This window comes from Anolis sagrei, chromosome 5, assembly GCF_037176765.1.
Source record: "Anolis sagrei isolate rAnoSag1 chromosome 5, rAnoSag1.mat, whole genome shotgun sequence".
Classification (NCBI taxonomy): Eukaryota; Metazoa; Chordata; class Lepidosauria; order Squamata; family Dactyloidae; genus Anolis; species Anolis sagrei.
Genome location: NC_090025.1, coordinates 132539497 through 132561996, shown reverse-complemented (window position 1 = coordinate 132561996; position 22500 = coordinate 132539497). Strand labels below are relative to the sequence as shown.

At 37.2% G+C, this 22500-nt stretch overlaps 1 protein-coding gene across 17 annotated transcripts in view; it reads left to right on the top strand.

The window, feature by feature from the left end:
* FOXP2 (forkhead box P2) overlaps positions 1-22500 on the top strand; it is a 402068-nt gene that overhangs the window by 370076 nt on the left and 9492 nt on the right. For 15 of the 17 annotated variants that reach the window (XM_067469068.1, XM_067469057.1, XM_067469056.1 and 12 more), the window contains 4 exons: positions 244-365; positions 2305-2374; positions 3153-3316; positions 17231-17392. In XM_067469068.1, the coding sequence (XP_067325169.1) occupies positions 244-365; positions 2305-2374; positions 3153-3316; positions 17231-17392 (518 nt within the window). The remainder of the gene's footprint in view (positions 1-243; positions 366-2304; positions 2375-3152; positions 3317-17230; positions 17393-22500) is intronic. The other 2 variants (XM_067469069.1, XM_067469070.1) reach the window with 2 other exon arrangements.

The window sequence follows — 22500 nt, the reverse complement described above, 5'->3', positions numbered from 1 at the left end:
AACTGCAGATTCTCATAATTTGTAAGTTTGTGGCAAGGAGGGGTTTGCATTATCTTATATATTGAATTTAACACTAAATTTTCTCATATATTGAGAGAGAAAAAGGGAGCGACTCACAGACACACAGCTGTGATTTCAAGAAAAAAAAGATTAACTAAGTAAAGGCATTGGCAGCCCTCTTAAATTGCATTAATTTTGCCACCTTTCTTTCCCTGCCCCCCACCCTTTTTGTGTCTGATTTAGAATGCAGTACGACATAATCTTAGCCTGCACAAGTGTTTTGTTCGAGTAGAAAATGTTAAAGGAGCAGTATGGACAGTGGATGAAGTAGAATATCAGAAGCGAAGGTCACAAAAGATAACGGGGTACGTGTTACGAGATGGAGGATGGGTTTCCCCCCTTCTTTCAGTTTAGTTACATTGTTACTCTCTTACATGTGAAAACTGTAGCTTGAGAAATAACACACAAATATGTTCAAAAAACATCCAAGCTAAATAAGCGATAAGGTGCTTTGTGTTTTGAAAAAGGAATGCTATTTCATAATGATTCTAAATGACATTTCCCTGTCTTTCTGTGAACTGCATTTAGTAAGCAACATAGCTGGATGCAAATGAAAATAATTAAACTTCTTAGGACTTTTTAAAAAGGTGCATGTACATTTTTCCATATGTTTATTATTTTAAACTCATCTGTCGGACTCTTTTTTACTCCATGTTACATGTGCTTTCCATGTGTCATCACTTGATATGGGCTTTCTTTTTATTGTAAATCTCTGACCAAACTGGAGAGTCATTCAAGTCCAGTTCCACATATTGAGAATCTAAATTGATAACCTCAAAAATATCCTTTCCCAATGTGGATGATATCAATCGAAAGGCCTTCTAGAAAGATACTTCCAATTAAACTGTGTTCAATTGTATATTAGTATTTAACTATGAAAATAAAGGCAAGTATAAAATCTTTTCATGGAGGCATAGAATTCAATAGAACTAACTTATGTTTATTTGACTACCTTTAAAGACTATACACTATTTAAATAGCATAGTAGATATTTGTAGGCTGCAGGACAGATAGCAATTATAGTAAGACTGGTAAGATATAGACAAGTAGATAGCAAGTGAAGATAACAGGATAGATAGTATTTATATTTACATTCAGGAAATACATTTCTCTTGTTATGATGTTTGCATTGCTTCATCATTAAAACCAATATTAGTTACATTTTTGAAAACCGAATATTTGCTTTTCAGCATGGTAGGACTTGCAGTTATTTTTTCTGTGACCACTATCCTAAAAAGTGTGGTGTTTTTTCTACTTGCAGCGGCATTTTTTTAACTTTCAAAACTACAACTCATTGTGTCTGTAACCCATTGTGTCTGTCACAGCCTACTATTGAAACATCTCCTAAGTTTAAACAGCAGCTGGAGTTGGAGAATTATAGCAAAGATGGGAAAGGTGAAAAACTCTGCCTTTGGAAATCAAAATGATCCAACCCTGTAACTTTAGGCCTCTGTAGTCTGCTGGGTATATTTCAGAGGAAGAAACTGGCAAAGCCTCCTCCTTGCCTAAGAGAACCCTGTGAAATTCATGGGGTCATAGTAAGTTGACAACTTGGAGGCACACACATACACATACACACAGAGTCCTATTCAAAGATACAGCCATGTTAGTCTGCATCGATACACAAAAGGGATATTGTGGTATCTTTGAGACTAACTGAAAGGAATAACTTTCTAGCATAAGCCTAATGCATCTGATGAGTCTCATCTTAGGTTTTATGATTATAAACTTTATTGTTGTGTGCCTTCAAGCTGTTTGTGGTTTATAGCTACAATAAGACAAACATATCAGGGGGTTTTTTTGGTGGGGGGGGGGGGGCTGAGATTATGTCAGTGGTCCAGGGTCACCCAGTGCATTTTCATGGCTGAGTGAGGATTTAAATCCTGGTCTCCAGAATCATTACCCAACACTCAAACCACTATACCACATATCTAACTCAAAATACAGTATAATCAACATCCAAATATTTGTGTCAGAAAATCAAAATATTTATTAACAGTATTTATATTCCACCCTTCTTTGCCCCCCCCCCCTTGAATTTGAGAATATTGTTGTCAATATCTTCATCCTTTGACGAAGATACTACTGGATGCAATAAAATGAAATCCCACCAATCCTTTTTCTAGATCCGCTTCATTTTCTGTATTTCTGAAGTTATAGCATGAACATGCTGTGCCACCCTGCAGGCTACCCTTTTTCTGAAAAAGTAAAGAAAACTAACCTTGAAAAATTATTTATTTTCAGAAGCCCAACGTTAGTGAAAAACATACCTACCAGCTTAGGCTATGGAGCAGCACTTAATGCAAGCTTACAGGTAAACTTGAAAATGTTTGTTGCTTTCACATGCCCTGTTCATTCTGGCTGTGTTGTTGCCTGTTATGATACAGAACTCTCCATGTTTATATGGTCATTATGGATAATGCAAATAGGTGGATTAATCTTCCAAATAAGTTGTATCACCTAGCACGGCAAGAAGTACTAGTTCTAATTGTTATTACTTTTGATGTGAAGAAGCAAGAAGGACACCCTGTGGCAAAATCTGGAACACTCAGTTTTGCAGCAAAGGCTAGATTGATAGAAGCCTTTGCAAATGCATGTGGATATGCATTAATATTTATCCAAGCTGTCATGAATGATTTCACATCATAGTGTTGGGGAGCATGGTGCTCATGGCAAAAACTTTAAAGTTTAATTATAAGATATAATTTTTATGCAGAAAAGGCAAATGTCAGGACTCCTTTATTTTGAGTTAAGTCCTGGTCATTTTTTTTAATCCAACTGCTGCCTTGCAGTACAAAAGAACAGCACACTGCATGTTAGGATACAGGGTTGAGGGTTTAAGTGCACTTTAGAGTTGGAAGTAGTTTGAAAGCAGAAAACATTGTGCATGTCAGTGTCAGAGCATATTTAATAGCTCCATCCAGTGATGCAAGAATATGTGGGCAAGTCTACCATGTCAGATAGGGAACAAATGGCACAAAGATGTATCTAGTCATCATTTGGGCCTGTTTACAAGTATCTACATCAATACATATTAAGCTGCCTCCAAAGATCAAATAGCTAACCATTCTGCATCATCTTTGTTTTGCTAGGCTGCGCTGGCAGAGAGTAGTTTACCTTTGCTTAGTAACCCCGGATTGATAAACAATGCATCCAGTGGCTTACTACAGGCAGTCCATGAAGACCTTAATGGTTCGCTGGATCACATTGACAGCAATGGAAATAGCAGCCCAGGTTGCTCTCCTCAGCCTCACATGTAAGTGTGGTCAGAATCCTTTTATTGTTGGGGAAAATAATTTTTTGAGAATTCTGTGTTGTTTTACCTACTTCCAAAGGGAGGAAAGAGCATTTAGAAACTAGTCATGCATTTTTTTGGAAAGTTCCTTCACTTTGCATGAATAGCATGAACAAATGTTTCCCAATACCTGTACAATGACATGACAATGCTAAAGGGATACAACAGAAAATGCCCTTGTGCACACAGAAAGATTATTTTTTGGACACTGAATAAAAAAGAAGGTGCTGACAGAACTGTGAAATGGGACATTGGGCTGCACTCCAATTATATGTTATATGTGTTTGCGCTATCTCTTTGGTTTGAATAGGACATGTTTGTATGCCAGTACATTCAGGTAGAACATATTTGTGTGTCAGTAGGTTCAGGCAAAGCATACTACATCTGTATACTAGTATGTTCAGAACTTCAGAACCTTGAGAAAGGAGCTGTCAATATCATTTTCAGGAAACATAGATATCATGTTTTTCATAATACACATTTTAGTTTGGGTTTTTACTGCAGATCTGGTCACCATTATATCAATATTCAGAGCAAATCATTTTCATCTTTCTATCATACATCTGAAATATTTACTGAGGCTTAGTCGATACGACTGGATAGCAAAAGAAGTCTTGTTAAAATGACTTTTAATTTTAACTTAATGCATTTATGGACTGTCTCAGAGATACTGCCCATTTATATAACCATAAAACGCAAAGTTTAACTGTTATCCTGAGTTTACATAGAAGCTAGTAAAGTGTAACTTTTTGCCTGTCTTATAAATCAGTGTAATTACATATTCAACTTTAATTACTGGTGCGTCTGTATTGGCAAGGTTTATATGTTATATTTTATGCAAGACTACGATTCCTATTAATATTTAGCAGCTAACTATATCATTAATTACTCTAAAATCTTTCCCCCACCATCTTTTTAATGCAGCTCAGAGAGTGGCAGTATTAAAAATTGATGTATTGTGGATTTCAGAAATGTGTATGAAGCCTGAGAAATGCCTGGCCTTAATCGTGGGTGTCAAATGTGGCAGATTCTTGTTTAGTAAATAGTAAAACACGTACCTTCGAGGTATCATTTCCCAGGTTATTTATATAATAATTAGAGATGTGAAATCTAACTAGACAGAGATAGAAGTTCGCTGTAGGACGAGTCTTTTTAATATACAATTATATCCTTCGTTAGTGATGATATCTTTGTGTTTCAAATGTTGTACCCAGTCAGTTTTATTATTTAATTTTCTCATATTTTCCATATTTATTATACATGTAGTTCTGAAATGGTAATTGCAAGTAGAGCAGTATTCATTTTTGTATTAAATTATCGGTGATGTGTATTTGCTTTGCTTTTTTGCATTGGAAGATTTTCTGTATTTTACTTCTTGTTTTATTTTTCTTCCAAGGCCAGTATATATGTTATCAGATACATTTATGTCTTTAAGATCATACACTTAATTGCTTTATTTGCCATTCATTGTATTACCTTAGGGGGTGAGAAACCTGTATACACACACCAGTGAATGTGAACATTAATGGGCTTTAGTGAGTTCCAAACCATTACTTTTTTTCAAAATGGAAAAATTTGTCTTTTGGAAGTGTCTTTAGATGTATTTAATAATACAAAAGAAGTAGTAAAACTGGAAGTAGAAAGAACATGAATATAAGCTCCTGAGAGCAACAGTGCTCTAAAACAAGTAAAGTGAGCCATCAGACAAAAGTTTTTATATCCTGTACTGTATGCTATCAACCATGCATTGGGTAGCTGGAGGCCTTTTACTTTTAGCAGTTCTCCTGAGTATGCTAATGCTCTCTTTCTGTCTAAAATGCCAAGACAATAAAACTTTAAAGAGCAAACAAGAGTTAGATCATGTGTATTAAAAACAGCAATTTCACAGAAATGAATGGCATTTGCTATTTAGAGTTATTTGGTAATACTGTATTAGGTCTCTCTCTCACCTTCTCAGTCTCCTACATTTTCTAAGCAATGCATGCAAATGATACATGGCATGCACCACGCATACCATATACAATCCATATACATTGCTTAGATGACACAAGACTCCTCTCAAAGAAAGCACATAGATGTTTAGTAATAAAACCTATTGTAAATTACACCAATAATTCCAGTTCCAAACTAAACATCATTAAGAGCAGGGAAGTCTGAACATTAAAAATTATATCGGGGATAGATAATGGGTCCTAATGCTTACTGAACTAGAAAATAACTTCTATGTAGGTCTCTATTAGCAGTACTTCCATGCAGCACAACAGAACTCATAGAACATCAGTATTTCAGTGATACTCTACCATTCAGACATGCTGTCATGAACTAATACAAGGAAGATGGCCAATTCAAAATATTATTTATGGTGTATTTGATAGAGAATAGGATCTTATGGGATCAAGACTACATAATTTGTGTCTTGTGTGGAAAAAGAGGAGAGATTGAATGCCAGCCATTTAAGTAAAGTATTTCAATATAATTTGGATGGGAGAAAACATGACCTGAAGGTAAAAGCAATGATCATAGAAACTTACAGTATTCCTTTTTTTAATAAATCCTTTTATTATGTGTCACATGTACTCAGACTCTGAATCCGTTTGTTAATGGTTGAACAACACATGAAACTAGAATTCTGTAATTAGAATTACTATTGATTTTTGTTATACAAAAAGCAATTGGCTTGCATTTGAGTTAGAGCAGTGGTTCTCAACCTGAGGGTCCCCAGGTGTTTTGGCCTGCAATCCCCAGAAATCCCAGCCAGGTTACCAGCTGTTAGGATTTCTGGGAGTTGAAGGCCAAAACATCTGAGGACCCACAGGTTGAGAACCACTGAGTTAGAGCATGTAAGGGTGGGGTGGGGTTAAACAGGTGTGGTTCTTCACCCCAGTCTCTCACCTCAGCTAATTCTGGATTCTGTATGTGGTTCCATTGTCAACTTTTGACCACTTTAACAACAAGTTAACATCAACACACTTAAGCATTCTTAAGTCTAGGACTCTCAAGATATTTATATGAGATTTGAGAAGGCTTTTCTATTATTCTTTTACACTTGACAGGCAGACACATAGACATATCCAATCCATTCCCCTTTGGGTGCTTAGTTTCATGTGTAACAGTACATTCCATGCATATTACATTATAGGATATGACTAGTTGAATGTTACACTTTCATAAAGACTTTCATAAGAATTGAACCTTGATCTCTCCACATTTTTAATAGGCTTGGTCATAATTAACACATGTCAGAACATCAACATTCTAAATAATGTGACATAGTTTTATCTGTCATGAACATCCTCTTTCTCATCATCAAGCTCTTTCATAATTTTGTAATTTTGTAAATTCTGAGTGTACATGCTAAAGTATTCATTTCCTAAAAGCTCTTACATGCACACAATCCTGCCCCTTATATCAAACTCATAATCCTATTAGTAATACATATAACTTGGCCAGAATACCAGAATACTTTCTCATCTCTTGCCATTGAAGGGTTAATTTCCTTGAGATTATTAAAACTTGACAGTATCCATTACAATAAATAACTTCATGAACATCCATTTTTATATCTCCTGTACCAATTTTTCAACATGTTTGGGCAGTATGTCCTGACCAATTGGTCTATAAGTTTATTGGGGATGGTCATCACGGTTTATTAAACTCACCATAACTTCTTCGTATCCTCTACTTATAACCCAACAGCTTGTCCATTACAAATAGCACAACTGAAATATACACTAGCTCTTAGGCAATTGAAATAGAGATTTGAAGTAAGGTAGGTGTCATTATTACACTCCCCTCTCAGCTAGACTACATATCATGGTTTGACTCTTATCCAAATGTACTGTTGTCCCCTCTTTGAGTATATGTGTATTCTGAGCACAATTGTACAGGTGTTTGGCTTAACTATTTACATTTCAGAGTAACTGGCATCATTCCCAGATTGACATGAAAAGTGTTGCTGCTTTGCCACTGATGCTGGCATACACTGACAGTTCTAATTGCTTGCATTAAATCTTGTGCCTTGTCTCTGAGTCACATGGGAGCCCTCATGCCTGCTTTTTGTAAAATAGCAAGACTCTGGAAGTTCCTGTCATGGGACTTCCATGAGCAGACATACTGTAAGTATTCCCTGTAGGTGAATCTTGGAAATTTGTTCCTTATGTAATGGAGCAGGTTGGGCTGAAATTTACCTTTAGGCCACTGGACTATAGCCTGATGATTATCTCAATATCAGAACACAGATTTTTGCTGAAACCTCAAGATGCATAGAAGCCAAATGTCACAGGCAGATGATTTGTGGAGCAGCTTCTATGTGAATTGGGAAAATCCTAACCACATTTTGCTGATATGGTAAAATTGCCATCAGATAGTGCTTTCCCAATTTTTGTGTTGTTTATTTGGTGTGGGACAAAATGTACTCTGCCCTTGCACAGGGTCACAGTTTTTATTCCTCACATGTTTTTTCCTCAGTCTTTGTCAAAATGGCCAGACCAGAAGCACTATGAAGAATATCACGAGATCAAATGTCATTATGTAGTATCATTTTCTGTGTGATGGAGGAGCACTGAAGAGTTTATTGAGGCAACAGATGTAATTTAACTCTTCTTTGAACTCCTTGAATCTCTATTCTATTCTCTAGTGTGTTTCCCTTTCTCTGATGCCTGATCCCATAGACTTAGACCTTATGCTTTACTAATGCAGTGGAGAATCTGTTCCCCTGGTATGTTCCTACACTACTCAGACAATACCCATAGAGAGTAATCATGTGGGCTCACCAGACAATTTAGGTGGTTTTTTTGAACCCCAACAGACCAACAATGTCCAGGTACCTGGCTGAAAAAATAAACTAAAATAACATCTAAAATAATACTGTCTTTGAAAAATTAAAATGAAAGCCTTTGCTTGTTTCGTTATTGCATATGAGAAGAAATCACTTCTGTCTCCCCACTAGATGAGACTAAGTGTTTTTCTGCATTTTATTTTTTTTTTTCACATTGAGATTTTTTGGTGAAAATTTTACAAATATATTTTTTGCAAAATACAGCAGTTTGCAGAAAACAATGGTTTGCACCAAAATCCTTTTAGGAAAAATAACCACCCCTTCATGAACTAGAGTTTTTCTCTCTGATATTGGGCCCTGAAATCTCAGAGTGATTGATATCAGCCTTCCTTGTGAAGAACAAGGAAAATTGTTAGCATTCTTTAGATCTGTAGAAAACTTAAAAAATAAGACATTGATCTGAATGCAGTTCTTTTCACAACTAAATTGGAAGGACTAAATAAATGGGAACATGGTATATCAGCACTTATCTAAGTTCCATTAAATAAACTGGTCTACTCTAGTTAAGACCAGCAATTGAAGATGTGCTGTTATTTTTCAAGTAGTTGGGCACATGGGTTTGTATTTAAAATATAACCAAGAACTTTATTTCTTGAAGATGGCAAATCGGCATTGAAAATATGTTTGCACAACTCATTGCCAGCCTGCCCCCCCCCCCAAAATAAGAAACTCATCCCCTGCTGTATATGAGAAAAGCCCATCAATACCCCCAGATCGTTTTTAAAAGAATTTTTCTTTTAAAATAATATTTAGAACTTATAGCACAATGGAACTATGGGAGACTGTAACTCCACTAACAGGCAGTACAGCCATAAGTCAATGGATAGGCCAATCATTCCTGTTGGATGACCATGGAAAGGTGCTATATCAGGGGTAATCATCCCAGTAATTTGCCACTATCTGTGATCCTGTGATAAGATCTCAAATGGTGTTGCCATTTGTGACTTTACAAGATAGGTTTCTTCCATATTGTGAGATCTATCCTTGATCTCTCTATTTGATATTTCTAACCCAGTTGTAGCAGGCATTATGGAGAAGGCTTTCAGGACATTTATTTCCTAATATTAATGATTCTTTGTGTATGAGCTGCTTCTCTTCCCCCATTTGATATGTCTTTTCTTTACATAAGTTCAGGCAGTTTGCATGGGGACAAGTGCATTTTACAATTGAGCTAAAAAGGAAGTTGAAACACAGGCAACCTTGTTATATTCAGGATAGGTTGTTTATCCAATTGAGTTCAGTATATTTGACTGACTGGCAGGAGCGCTCTGCTGTCTTTCATGTCAGCTTTAAGGAATTACAAAAGGACTGGGTCAGATGTGCTACTTGAGCATAAAAGGTTGACATACATTTGAAAATGAATGGATTATTATAGAGCATGTACCAAAAGAGAGCATATACCAAGGGCCTAAGGGTGAGAAATGATTGCTACGGTGCCAGATGAGGGAGCAGATTCTGACACATAGTCTTAAAATGTTGCCATGTGTTCACTGAGGGTCTTGTTTGGTTGTGAGCAAGAAGTAGCTATGAGGTTTGCAATAGCGTGCTTCCTGCCCAAGCAAGCAACAATGTGAAGCAGGGAAACTGTGTTGTAGCACCTCAAACTGTCTTCACAGGAATCTGTTTACAGAGCCAGCTCTGCTTCATCACATTTAGGTATCAGATGATGCAGGATCAGGTGGTGTGTGTGTTTTCTTAGGGTTTATAAGGACTGGCCAAACTCAAGTAAGGATAATGTGCATGTTTTGTGGGGACTGTTGGGAGAGGATTTAGATTTCAATTTTTATTTGTTGGGGGGGGGGTCTCTTTTCTAAGTATCCCTGGCAGGAAACATTTTTTTTCCTGTTTTGTGAATTATCATCTGACAGAAGAACTGTGAGCACTTCTATGAAGGAGTTTTCTTTCAGCAAGAGTACTTTACTTATGCACATAGCATTCTTATATTCTGCTTCATTTTAAAATACTGGAATTAGGTGAAAATGGGTCTATAGCTCTGACAACCTCTTGTGGTGTCTAGGTATTTGTTTTTCTTGCAGAAGTTACATTTATATGAAATGGAGAGTTTACAAAATGTACTAGAGAATAAAGAAATAAAAATGGAGTTAATTTGAAAAGATGAATATACACAACCTCTGTGTGTCTTTCTTCCTACGCTGTGCACAAAAGGGAAGCTTTAACGGAGCACAGATTCAACCATTCTTTCTCACTTTTTGTATTTTGCTGTATTTTCCTGACCCCTATCCACTTTATGTCTCCAACATTTGCCCAGCCTGGATTTTTCCTCTCCCTCTTGGCATTTTGATCTGCATAAACATCAAACTTTTTTAATGTTTTCAAACTTTTTTATTCTTTAAATTTCATTTCCAAAGCTAACTGTGATTATTCCGCTCTTAAGGTCTTTTTGAGGTGCTTCAGTCTGTAACCAGTCCATTGTCAGTTTGTTCCCATATCTGATTATTCCAGTCCCCTACTGTTATGCTTTCACACTACTTACAGTAGGTTACCTATGATTCCAGTCTCAGTCTCTTTCATTTCCTTGGGTTTTTACATTCATATCATCCCCTGTCACTCTGTCGTGCCATTTTTGTATTTCTGCTTTTTGTCCCATCTCATGATATTTCTGAAATTAACTTTGGAGGTTTCTTCTGTTGTAAGAAGCCTCTGTGATGCAAGTTTTTGCTCACTGGGTGAGATTTGCATGCTGGATGTTATAAAATAAATCAAACAGTGCTGAGTGAAGCTTTGGGAGAATGATTGAGAATCTTTTAATTTAGTCCATGATGATACCAGCACTGTAAAATACCTCATGCCATCAGCAGCATTTAATCTTATTATTGTGATATATTAATGCAGGTTGAAAATGTTATGTTGCAGTCCTTAATTTTGTAATAGTAAAAGGGCCCAGGAAATAATTGAAAGCACTACCTACTGTGCTCTTGGTATGTATTTTGTGTGCTTTCTTAATGGCTTTAGTTTGGGATAACAGAATGATACATACAGACTTCATAAAATGCTGAAGTTTTACCTGATCTTTTGTATCATCAGATTCACTTGTTGGTTGTATCTGTCTGAACGAACAGTTCAGGTTTTAGGAACATCACATGGCATTTCAAATGGACAAGCAACTTAAACAAAATAGAAGGATGCCCTCTTGTTGTATTTAAATCGTTAGCATCTCTAATGATATTGTGAAGTAATGTGCATTTCTGTGGAGAGTAGAATCAATGCAGTTCCTATAGATGCAGATGCTAAAACAGAAAATAATTTGAGGGAGACATTAAAATATTTTTTGTACGGAAATAAATTATTTTCACAACTAACACCCTCACAACTCCCCAAAACACACACTTTCCTGTTCTCCTCTGTATTCACTGTATATGATTTCACTTCACTTTTCAGATCTAGCCTCTTGTATTTTGCTTCCCTGCTCATCAACTCCCTGATCTTTCTAGCCTTATATGCTGTTGCTCTCAGCAGCCACTGCCAGCCCTTTATCATTTCCTCTTTAGTTGTTTAAATGTTACATGCCTTTGATCGAACAGTTGATGTTCCTTTTTTTATATAATATTCTAACCCCCATTTGTTGCACTTTTTCAATTCTTTCTACTTCCTCTTAACAAAAAGATCGCTCTAGAGATAGAGTGCCTGCAGCTGTCTAATGCTGAAAAGTGTCATATCCCAATAGTATGGATTGTGGAAGTTTGCAGGATCCTTTGGGGTTTTGTGGGATCTATACAGAAGCAAACGCATGGATGCTTTGTTGGGAACTTTATTCCATCCTCTTTTGAATTTTCAACAATTGGAAATGTTTGTAGAGGCAGATTAATAATTCTTGGACCCCCTGGGCCACATGCACTTATTCTCTCTCTCACTCATTCACATACACACACTAAGATGGTAATTGATTGAATTTTAACTATTATAGTCAAGGTTGCACCTATATATGAACCGAAAATGCTACACACAGAAATGTATAGATCTAAAGCCAATTGTTCCATTGATTCAGTGGGTGTACCATGGTTGGGACTAACAATTGGACTTAAACAGTCATTCTAGCCTGTGATTTATAGACTCTAACCAGCAGAATAAAAGCAAATGATGCTCAAATTGGTTAAAACAGCACAGAGTAGAAAAGACTCATCCTAAAAGTCATAAAGTTTTAAAAACCGTGGCTGCTTCACAATTAATAACTACAGTGTTTTCAAATAATGCCTTGCATGTATTATAGATACAACATTGCTGATAAAGTTTTCATGTCACCTTCCATAAAATATTTTCACTGGGTTCCTAATCAGATGCCAGTCCTCAGTAGTTGATTCACAAATGCATGTGCATCACCTAATGACATTGATACTGCAGATGGCTTAGGTGTGTAAATAAGGGCTAATTAATAAAAATATTATAGTTATTATTATTTCACATATCTGCCATAACAGACAGAACTTCAATATTTCTTCACACGCATAGTGCTTTTCTACGAAAGCAAGTCACACAACTTACATTTGGTCCGACACATTGCATTACTGGATCATGTGCATGTTGTTTTCCCATACTGATATCATTTCTAGTGTATATTCAATCCCATTCATTATATAGAAAACTTTGATTTACAGGATCCCTAACTACAGTGCCATAAGATTTTGATGGTGCTTTTATATATATTCCTCATTAAGAATATTTTGGTTTTCTGCAATTCTATTAACCCTGTTTGGTTGTTCTGTTCAATTCCTGTTAATCTATACATAATTCAGTACTTTTGCAGCATTACTGCTTATCTTAAAAGAATTGCAGGTTATCTTTCTTCTTCCTCTGTTTTCTGCCATGTTCAAAGTGGCCCACAGGCCCTTTTCTGATTCATCCCCCAGAGTAAAGAACAAGTGTTTCTACAAAACATGACCTCTTTTAATATGAAAATTGAACATTTCATGACCTTTGTCCAACTGCCAAATTAACTATATTGGAAATCTGCAGGGTATTTTTTATAAACCAAACTGGAAAATACTTTCTTTTCAGTGACAATATTTTAGAGTGCTAGCTATCTAAGTGGTTTTGAGCTGGAAATTGAAATTACTACCTTCCAATGGTATCCCTATTCATAAGTACTGAGTCTCAATATTACTTGCTGCATTCCAAACAAATCAGATCTAGAGAATAAAGGTCAAGTGGTATATTGCATCTCTTGGGATAGGTACTCTTTAGTTGCCTTTTTCATCCTGTGTTCTTCTGTATCATCCCTTTCTCTTTGCTTGTCTCTCACTGTTTTCTTTATGGTCATACAATTCCTTCAGTACAAACAGTCAGTGAAGGCAAATTTCACTCTAGCAGTTCTTGTTTACATAACAGATGTACATCACCACACAGACTAAACCTTATCCCCAACTTTAATGCTAAACCTAAACAACTCCACCACTTCAAATATGAAATACAGAATTTGCAGTTCTGTACTCTGATGCTTCACTATTTATTATTTCAAATTAGAACGCATAATTTAGAAAGTTGGTTTTAAAACTTCAAAATCTGAGGCATAGGTCTGATTCCAACCATAACGTCTTTGGAACAGGAATGAATACTGTGCTCACACATCCTACTAGCTCATCTTCTTCAATACAAAATTCCTGGTTTATTTAGCTAGCACTTACTGGGGGAAACTGTATCTTGTGTGCTCTCTGTAAGCCAATTTTTGTACCTTTGTTTGCAAATCCAAATTCATACAAAGCATTCAAACTACAGTTCCCGATTTGGAGGAATCATACCATAGATATACAGTGTGCTTTAAATCACAAAGTAAACTGTGATATATTGGTCCAAGAATGTGGGTATCATAACAAAAATCTGTATGTTCTTGAAATTAAGGTGACTTATATGCAAATTTTACAAAAAATTCTCTTATTTCAGGTGGTCCTATTGCATAACAACAGAGCTCCATTTGGAAAAGTTTATCTCCTTTTATTTAAATTGACAGAAATATGCAATGCAAAATGTGCATGTGTAGAACCTTTCTCCCCTTTTTAGAAAATGAGAAGCTCATTTACATACATAGAATTAAATCATGGAATGTCCTTGTGTTCAATATTGTTGTTGCTGCTGGAGAACAAGGGTCTGGAGATCAAGCCCTATGAGGAGTGGTTTAAAGAGCTGGTCATGTTTAGCCTGCAGAAGAGAAGACTGAAAGGAGACATGATAGACATTAGGGCTGGGCGGTTTTGTTTCGTTAATTCGTAATTCGTTAAAAATTCTTTTTTTTTTGTTAACGAAGCGATAACGAACCATTCTGGAGCAACTTAAAAATGAAACGAATTTTTTAATTCGTTTCGTAAATGCTTCGTATTTCGTTATGTATTCGTTTCGTTATTGGGTTGAGGTCGTTTCGTTATTATTTCTGCATGTCTGGGGCAAGTTTTATAGTTGTTTTTTGTTTAATTAGTGAAAAAAAATTATAATATCACACCAACAGTCAACAACAGAGGGAGAGGGAAGCTTCAGAAGTTTTTTTTAGTGTATTGTGCTATCACAGCTGCCATTAACGAATTGATTCGTTATTGTTTTGTTATTGTTTTGTAATTTTTTTACCATTTACGAAATTTCGTAAATATCAAACTTTTTTTAAGGAAAATTTCGGAATTCTTTTAAATATCAAAACGCAAAAAACCCCAAAAAACGAATCAATTTTAGAAACAAATTTTTCCGTTGTTACCCAGGCCTAATAGACATGTATAAATATGTGAGGGGAAGTCATAAGGAGGAGGGAGCAAGCTTGTTTTCTGCTTCTCTGGAGATTAGGATGCAGAGCAATGGCTTCAAACTACAGGAAAGGAGATTCTTCCTGAAAATGTTTTTCCGAGTCTCTCCAACCTAGACAACATTGCTTTTCATCTTCTTCTTTTCTCCTCATCTTAGCTCATTCAGTCAAAACCCATCAGAAGACTGGTTTTAAATTGATTGGGCAATGAATGCAGTGTGACTTTTGTTCATGTTGTCACATAATTCCTGTTTACTGATCCATCTATCAGCTAATTTTCGTGCTGGAACTGAATCTTAGCTCAGCAACTCTATTTTAAAGGTCTATAGTTTTCATTTATACATGCTGTTGGGAATATAAAACTATACATATAGTTTCCATATACAATAATCTGACCTATATGGCCCCAAACTACACTACAACTTTCCCCAAACATAAAACAAAAGTCTTTAAAAGATCTCCAGTTTACAGGGAATCCTGGAAATGATCGGTGTTTCAGTATAAACCAACACAACTGTATCCCTCAAATTGAACTTGAACACATGCTCTTTTCTGAATTAATAGCCCAGTTCAAGATTCTTGTTTTGATAATCAGTGTTTTGGTTGTTTTGATTTACCTGAAAGAAAGCCTTGCCTTTCCAATGTGAGTACATGCTTTCTGCATTTCCTGTACTGCATTTCCTTCTGAATCAAGGGCATTAGCAGTTGCAATTTAGTAAATATTCACAGTATCTTGGATTAAGTTCCTCATAAACTAGAAGAAAACAATTAGTCTGACTGGTGCTAAAGATTTTGTGTAAATGTTATTATAGCTGAAAAATTCTAAAATAACCAACTAAATTGAAATTATAGAGATACTGTTAGAAGATGAGACTCCCAGATTGGAAGGCATGGAATCAGCTAGTGGGAAAGAGCAGAGGATAGATATAAATAACACTGTGTCTAATGACACAACTGGACTCAAACCAAAGGGATATTCAACTGCTAACATGCACAGAGTCTGAAGCTGCACAACGTATGTAGTAGAAGCATGGAATGTAAGAACTATAAAATAAGGAGAAGCTAAGAGTAGTAAAACCCTTGACTCAGTAATTAATCCAAATGCAATTGAGAAATCAGAAGAAGATTTGGAAACACAGTCATGAAAGAACTACATTAGATCTTACAATGTAAAGAGATTAAATGCAAAAGTTGGAATCACTGATGGCATAGTATTTCTGATGTCTATGTATGTGAATACTTGACAAGAAGGAAAGCAGATAGGAAAAACTCATTTGAAATGTGGTACTGGAGTAACTACAGTTATTGTGGGCTACTATAAAGACAGATGAATAAGTATTAGAGCAAATCAAGCCTGAAATTTCATTAGAGATTAAGATAATTAAACTGAGGCTGCAGTTTATTGGGAGAGGTATTACTTAAGGGTGGACAGCAGGTAAAGAGGAAGGTCAGAGTACATATAGATTGATTCAGACAAGGAAGTAATGGTCCTGAGTTTTCAAGCCTCGAGAAGAGCCGTTGGTAGCCCAGATTCATGTATGGCTGCCATACGATGAAGTTAGCTTGAATGTAAATAACAGCATCACTGAAATAATTTGGTACCCTAATAACAATATTGTGAAGAGGTTGGCCCACTGAGCTCTGACTTATTAATTGTAAGGTGTAAGGTGATGGTTTGGTATTTTGAAGCCAGTCAGTTTAGAACTATAAATGCTTACAGAATACAGTTGGTTCTCCATATCTGTGGTTTAAACTTTTGTGGATTTGATTACTTGTGAGATCTCCACCAAATTAAATGCCACAATTGCTGATGACTTCCACCTCTCTCCCTCCCCTCAGAGGAACTGGTAGGGTTGTGGCCCACCCAGAATGCCATGCTGCCCTCAGGCATCTGAGCTTGGTAGACTGGACCCAGAGTGGTATGTCTTGGTGTCCATCCCACAGATTAGTTGAGGGTCAAAGCTGCAATCCGAGCAGCTGGTAACTGCTGTCAGTGCATGAGGTAAAATCCCTGCTGCAGCTGCCACCATCCAGGCCTGTCCAGCCTGGTGTCTCCCCACCTCTCCTCAACCACCACCTATATCCCACTCAGGAGGGGCCAGTGGGAAGAAGAGCACCTCAAAGTTTGATCAGGAGGATTGGGGATAACAGTATAAAGAGAACCCCCTTATCTTCACTTGCTTTCTTCCCTTCCCTGCATCCCCAGCAGCAGCTTCCCTGTCCAACTCTGCTCCTCCACTTCCCTCTCCTCCATGCACCACCAAGCCTGCTCCATCTCTTGCTCCCTCTCCCTCCTCAGCAGCAGCAGCAATAGCAGCATTCTGAGTGCTCGACACCAGGGGACGCTCTGGCTCTTCAGCAGCTTGCAAGGTGTGGCTCAGCTGCTCAACTCCCCCAGACTAACCGACGCCGCTGCATCATCTCAGACTCCCCATGCCTTTGACTTCCTCCATCTTGACAGGTAAAAATAGGGACTGGGATGCTAGGGGCAGGTGGATGGGTGGAAGAAGAGTGGCATGCACTCAGTCTCTACCCACCCATGAATAAACATATGTGTAAGACATGAATAAGGGAATGCTAACTTCTCTGCTGACTACAGAGTTTCAGGACATTATCCCATGAGCACGAGGGAATTGGGCGTGTGTGTGTGAGGGAAAACAAGAAGAATGGGAACCTGTCACCCCAAAAAGGTCTGTCTTCGAGGATGACCAGCCATCTTCTTCCCAGTTTCCTTCATTTCTTCAGTCAGGAGTTGGGAAACACTTGATTTCTGAAAATGGACTCTTCTTACCGTCTTCACATGCTGGCAAGATGGATTCCCACAGGCAGCCACTGGAAGTGGCTGTGCTTCGTGGGATGGCCTCTGTGGGACTCTGTTTTGCCAGTGAATGAAGACGGTCAGAAAATGGGGGGAAATTAAGGTTGGATAACATCATCTGATCAACAGGTAGTGGTTATGCATACAAGCATCTGTACCTGAGTGGCCTAGGTTGAGAAGGAGGAGGCTAGACATAATTCGGTTTTTCCACCTTTTCCAAGGTCCTGCACCCCAATCCCTGTGAATGTGAAGGGTTGGCTATATCCTAAAAATATTCAGAATCTTTTTTTAAAAAGTCCTGATTTTCAGTGTAAAATGTTCCATTCAATGTTCTTCACAATATCCCAAAGAGGGAAAAGGGGCTTTTGCAGTTTCTTTAGGTAGAAAAAGCATCTTGCTGTTTGTTGTTTCTATGTTGAGAGGTTTATTAGAAGTACTAGCTTAGATATATTTGGATCAGATTTTTTTAAAGAGCCTTTTAACCTTGTTTTCTTAACACTCGTTTTTCATTTGGAAAAAAAATAGTTTACCTGAACTTATACTCCAGATCTATGTTACTACATACAAATATACACATTCTTCTGCATATTATTACCACATAAAAGTGTACTGCTTCCTTAATAATTAACCTGTTCTGATCTCCCAGTAGAGGTTTTTGTGTATATCTTTTTAAAATATTTCACTAAATTTTCTCTTTCTCCCTCTCTCTCTTTCTTTTTTGGTGACATCAGTTCTACAGTACAGTGGCCTATTGGTATCTGATGGGATTAGGTTCCTGGACCTCCAGTGGTTACCAAATTCATAGATACTCAAGTCCATATACACATTGGTGTAGTAAAATGGCATTGCTTATATAACATGGCAAAATCTAACTTTAGACTTGGACATTTTTTAAAATATTTTCAAACAGTGGGTGGTTGAATTCATTGTTACAGAATCTGTGGATATGTGGGGCTGATAGTATTTATGTAAAGCATCCTGGACTTGGAATATGCAAAAGCTTGTAGTTAATATGGTGTCCATTACACATGTAATGGTTTGAAAGTGAAATATTTTAAATTTATGTCCTTTTAATTTTTGCTTGGTGATCAAGATAGGTATACTTTCCCACTCGATTTTAGAAATGTCAGACATCTTAACTTCCAAGACCTGTTGCCAGTCACAAAAAAGAGGAAGCAAATAGTATACAGTGCATTATGAATAGTGCACATAATCTAACATAGTAGTCAGTATTATAAGAATAATACTTTTTATTTTAAGCATATTTCTAAAATTCAACATTGCAAAGAAAGTATAATGCAGCTGAAGAAAGTGAAAAACTTTTGGTGGATCACATATGAAATATCTGTGTCATGAATATGCCCCCATTTTTCACTATAGCTTAATACATATAATGTTCTTCCTGATGTGTGCCATTCACACTCGACCTAACAGGGACAATGCAAAGATTGCATCATATGAATAGTACCTACAATGTGCAGAGCTTGGACAGTGAATTGTAGTTCAGTTTCTAAAAGGTATTTTCTCTCAGTCGATACATTTCTTAAGAAGATGGGGTAGGTAGGGAGACTGACAGTGGAGCCAAAGTTATGGATACCATTGCTGAAAGCTATCCACAAGGTAATTAAGGCAACAAGCAGGATGTCATTCCAATGCCAGCCAGTAACTTCTGTGTGTATGCCAGGAATCCATGACACAGATGGACATTGCATTGTCAGGCAAATACTGTGCATATAGATTTTTCATGTAAACTTCACTTTGGCTGTATGTAGCCTTAAACAATACATCACTTTTGGATATCCATCATCCATTTTAAATCAATCCAAATGTGTGTGGTGTGATAGCAAAAAGAGTAGAGTTCAGTGGATTTTATAAGCTGGAAAGATAAAAAAAATATTATGACCTTTTTGTCAAGATCCATGCCATTCATATCTGCATAGCAGGTTGAAACTCACTTTGATGTCACTTTCTATTCAGCTTCTTTCTTTCTTTCCTGATCTTTCTGATGTGGCAACTGGTCCATCTAGCTCAGCATTGTCATTTCTCGCCAGCAGGAACAGTGCAGGATTTCAGACAAACAACTTGTCAACATTTCTGGAGAAGGCTGTACTGACAAAACAAAATGTGGCTATGAGACATACGCTAATTCTGGGATTTTCAGATTTGAGAGATTATTGCAATTATAAATCTGATTCCCTTTATTCATATTAGATTTCAGTGGCTAGTGGTAAGGTATCATAGGAGAAAATGTCTTAATGAAATCAGAAGTTTTGTGACTTACTGGTATTTACACCAAACCCTTGGGATTATACATGATTTAAACATATTTAAATAAAATGAATGTTTTTCCCAGTCACAGCTACCTATTCAAGCCTGTTCAAAATTTAAACATTGTGGTCCTGCATAGAAAAATATTAGGAACATGGATAATGTGTGAAACTGCCCTTAGATCGTCTTTGTTAAGATTTGTCCTGCTGTGATGGCTTGACTCGGTTGGCACTTCTCTAATCGTATGAAAGGAAAACAGCATTCTCAGTTGTGGGCAAATTTTCAGTACAAATTGTTTGAGCAGCAGAATGACCCTTGGCACCACATCACATTATGTGTTTAACAATACTGCTTGTAGAGGAGCTTGTCAAGATGGGAACACAGCACTGGGCAGAGAATTACTGGGCCCTCAAATATAGTTTTGCATAGCTGCTGTGGTCTGTGTGCCTTGATGTTTTCATCTTTTACTAACCTCATAACTCACACAAATATGCTGTCTTTTTTGTTGAATTTTTTTTCACAGGCAGCTTTCAAAAATTCTTGCCCATTTGTAAAAGCATGGATCAGGTCCTGATGAGGACATCTGTATATTATGTGATACAAATAATGCATGAAACCCCTAGCAAAATTATATTGTTGGTGAAATAAGCTGCACTCAGGTGTCCAAAAAGACCCACAAAATAATACAGTGTGAAATGCTGTTAGGCCTGTTTTCAGTAACATGGTTATTAATGGCAGGCTGGGAGCATCTGACATTCCTTGGGATCAAAGACTTCCCCAGAGTTCATATTTCTATATGAAACAGAACAATGTATGTGACTGCCCTTCCCCTCTGAGTTCTTTCATAGCTAACATTTTTTCACTAGGAACAGTAAGAATGAAGAACCATGTAGCTGTTGGGGAAGGACACTTCCTACAATTTGAATGTTTTTACTGTACTTATTTTTGTCTCCAAATATATCTACAGCTAATGTTGCAACTTCAAATATATGGAGTTTTTTTTTGGGGGGGGGGTATGCAATACAGTACAATTAGCTGTATCTAAGGGAGGTATGTTCCTGAACTTTGCATAGGTATATGAAACCCTGGATAATAGCAAACCCCATTGAAATGAAGCACTTCTGGTCCAAGAATACCATAAAATTTACTTTCATCTGAGGGCCCTTCCACACAGTCCTATATGCCATGATATCAAGGCAGAAAATCCCACAATATCTGCTTTGAGCTGGGTTAACTGATTCCACTCTCAGATAATGTGGGATTTTCTGCCTTGATATTCTGGGATATAGGGCTGTGTGAAAGGGCCCTGAGACTTAGAATATGACTTGCTCAAGGTCACTCAGGCCCCTTCTCCACAGGCCTGAATTTCCATGATAGATAACGGGTCTATCTGGGGCATACAAACAATGGATTTCCCAATTTATCCCACACTAATTTGACACCTGGAAAGATCCAGACCATAAACTAAGGTCCTGATTTTGCAGGTTCTGGGCATGTGGGGCCTACGCTGGGGGGGGGGGGGCACTGGATGCCATCCCAGGCCAACCTTTGGTTGACCTGGGAGGGCATCTAGCCACTCCCCACAGGAAACACAGAGGTTTGGATTGGGGTGGTGACAGAAACCCAGGAAGGATTAAATTAATTCATCCTGAGATTCTGCCTTGTCTGGGCCTTCAATGGGTTTCCATGGCTGAGCAGGGATTGAAACTCTGGTCTCCAAATTTGTAGTCCAGCACTCAAACTGCAACACATTACTGACCTTCAAGAAAAAAACACATAGCACCCATAGCCCCTAAAGGGCATCTTTTTCACTAACCTCAAGACAACATTTTTATTTGAGATCATTTCTGTGATAGTAAAACCTATCTACTTATTATTGGGTAGAGGGGGGTTAACCCAAATTAGTATAATTCATCAATATTACAAACAGTTCTTCAGTTTGACTAAGTAGGAAAGGGATGTAAACTAAAATACATCTTCACTGGATGTGATACCATTAGCCTTTTGCATTTTCAAGGGAACATTGATTAATTCAGAGTCTGAGAAAGAGGTTAGTGGCTCAACCAGATTGGCCCTTATAGCAGGAGGACACATAGCAGTAAAATTCCTAGCTTCAATAGCATCAAACCAGTTATGTTGGCCATGAATTACCTTCTTATACATGTGCAAATGAATCCACAGAAGCATTTGGATGCTTTTGTTCGATGCAAAATATCTCCATTCACTTTGATGGAAATGAAATTGTATCTAGGACACCTTTGCACATGGAAATGCATTAGTGTATTGCATATATTTTGAGATATTCATTACTACATTTCATATGAACTTGCATGTATTTTTGGTTGTGCAGTCGGTTGCACATCTGATGTCTTGGTTGTGTTGTGCAACAATTGTCATTCAACAGAGGAGTGGTGCAGCACAATACATAACTCTGTCTGCAGAGATTTAAGATGATTTAGGATCTTGGCCATTACGTTCCCCAT